Here is a 2,578-nt window from a genome sequence, read left to right as displayed (position 1 = left end):
CGGCGAATGCGATCACGGAATTGCAGCGCGGCCATCCGACATGTGAAAAATACGCCTCCTGGAGCGCCGAGAAGACGTGTTTTCTGACGGCAGCTGGAAAGATCTGGATCCCGGGAGATGCATTGGATATGCAAGTGCGTATATGTGTGGTGGCCCATGCCGGCGTGGCGGGACACCGGAGAGTGGAAGCGACAACGGCATCTGTTGCGGAGATGTTTGATTGGCCTACCCTGAAGACCGACGGGAAGAACTTCGTCACTGCCTGCCTGCATTGTATGGTGGTCGATGGTGAGTCGGTACCCCGTCCCTGGGGTGAAGAGCTGCATGCTACGAAGCCAAATGAGTTGATTCATTTCGATTGGCTGTCGCTCCCGGAGGCTCCGGGAGGCCTGAAATACGTCCTGGTCATCAAGAATGACATATGCGGGTTCGTTCGGTTACATGCCAGTACGACAGCGTCTGCAGCAGAGTCGACCGCGGCGTTGATGGAATGATTTGGATTGTTCGGGGTGGTCAGAACCTGGGTATCCGACTCTGGGTCCCATTTCAAGAACGAACAGGTCAGTACCCTGGGTCGTATGTTTGGTGTTCATCATCATTTTGTCACACCACACTGCCCCTGGGCCAACGGGACAGTTGAGGTGGTGAACCAGATCGTCGACCGGACCCTAAAGACCATGTGCAGCGAGATGCGCTTGCAACCCGGAGACTGGCCGGGGGTGTTACTCATCGTACAGTCTGCCCTGAATCAGCAGTCGGCCGACCGTTTGGATGGCGTAGCGCCAACGACGGCGTTTACGAGCCCCGGGAGGTAACGATCGACTGGATTTAGTCCCAGGCGATATGCCACGTGACAGAGCTCGTAGATGCCCTGGGAGTTATGCACAAGCACGTGGCAGAGACGGCGGCAGCAAAGCGCGCTAAGGCCTGGGACCGTCGTGATGGCCAACGTTCAGTGAAGCTGTCGAAATTTACGCTAGGCGATTTTGTTTTGGTGGCCCGGGCTCTCCAGCATCCGGGAAAGCTAACGTTGCGTTGGAAGGGACCCTTTCGGGTCGTGAAGGTGGTCTCCGACTACCTGATGGAAGTCCAGCAGCTGGTGCCTCCGGGAGCGACGTCCCTGCACCATGCGTGCCGGCTCCACCTGTACTGCGAGGGCGGACGTGAAGTCAATGATGATTTGAAGACCCAAATCGCGTTCGGCGATGAAGGTTTTTACGTGGAAGACCTCCGGGACCTGCGTCTGCGAGATGGGGTCTGGGAAGTCCTGATCAAGTGGCTTGGCCTAGACGATCTGGAGTCGTCCTGGGAACCGGTCCTATCGATCTACGAAGACGTTCCCGTGCTATTCCGTCGCTGGACCAAGGCTCGGAGCAACGAAGACGGCGTGAGCGAAATGGTTGACGATCTCACGAGGCCACCCAATGTAGGGGGGGAAGTGTTATCGGCCGAGCCTCTGTTCGACTACGGGGAGGCTCGGCCGATAACAATAGTGCAATTTTTCCATATTTCCCCATTTCCTCGAATCACTGTATTCCGCCAATTTGAGTTATACAGTATATGCGCAAAATCATGACTTGGTCAAAATTGAAATTACTACAGTATGATACGCGGTATTTGCAAGCTCTCTGACCTCAAAATAACTTAGCCACACAACCAGGGGCTATTTTATTCCGACAGATGTATCAATCAATGAAGATTGCGTCGGTGGTGGCCTAAACAGGCGCATTCGAAAGCCAATCAAATACTCTATATGGGTCTATTTTCAGGATAATTTTATTGGCTGTAGTGACCGAGTTGCACGTCGCCAAACTTTAGCCATGGACCAACGAAATCTAAAAAACAGTGCAGCTCATGCAAATTTGTCCGTTTGAGCTGAAATCTCGCGCAATCGACTCCTCTCGTTGCGTAGTTACTGCTAGCAACCAGAATTTCTGGAAGGCAAGCTACGGGAAGTGCAGCGTGCCGAGGGCTACGACCGGTCGTGAGCTCACGGACGACCAAAGGTCGGCCATTTACCGCCGCCTCCTCCAACTCAAGAAGGACGGACGCGTGGATAAAGGCGACATGAAGAAGTTGATGTTGGAGTTCAATGTCAGCCAACAAACGGTTTCGCGCATTTGGAAGCGCGGTTGTGACGCAGCTGCTGCAACCGGCTGCGCCAAAGTATCGTCCATGAAGAAGGGCGGATGACCAAAATACCGTTCTATTGTTCCCACCACGAGACTTCACTCAAACATGCTTGTTCTCGCTTAGAGCGTACTAGTAGTCTTTAACGTAGTCCACGAAGGCTTTGTCTGAGTGAAATTCCATTCCAAGAGCAAGTCTCATGGTGGCGCTGTTTAATACTTGATATGGAATAACTGAGAGGTTATGTGCCAATCAATCTTGCTCCAACACAAAAGCGAAGTCAAAACCAGACGTGAGAAATTGACAGAAGAAAGTCGGACCGAATGTCCTGTACCCATTGATTGGTTAGGTTATAAGTGCTTTGACCATAGCAGATGAACAACATAATGAAGTTTTGCCTGCAACCTGCCAGCTAGCAACGACAGTACAGTACAATACCTTAGTGCCT

The 2,578-nt window shown here is 52.5% G+C and overlaps 1 protein-coding gene across 1 annotated transcript; it reads left to right on the top strand.

Moving 5' to 3' along the window:
- Window positions 1-128: 128 nt before the first annotated feature.
- On the top strand, window positions 129-2,193 carry H257_05537 (hypothetical protein; the record flags this gene model as incomplete). Its single annotated transcript, XM_009830446.1, has 4 exons — window positions 129-427; window positions 518-776; window positions 833-1,458; window positions 1,923-2,193. 4 exons carry the CDS (start codon window positions 129-131, stop codon window positions 2,191-2,193), a joined length of 1,455 nt encoding a protein of 484 aa, XP_009828748.1.
- Window positions 2,194-2,578: the final 385 nt, after the last annotated feature.

The sequence above is a fragment of the Aphanomyces astaci genome, assembly GCF_000520075.1.
Source record: "Aphanomyces astaci strain APO3 unplaced genomic scaffold supercont1.10, whole genome shotgun sequence".
In the NCBI taxonomy this organism is placed as follows: domain Eukaryota; phylum Oomycota; class Saprolegniomycetes; order Saprolegniales; family Verrucalvaceae; genus Aphanomyces; species Aphanomyces astaci.
The sequence above is the reverse complement of the archived record's forward strand: the minus strand, read 5'-3'. Positions and strand labels throughout refer to the sequence as shown.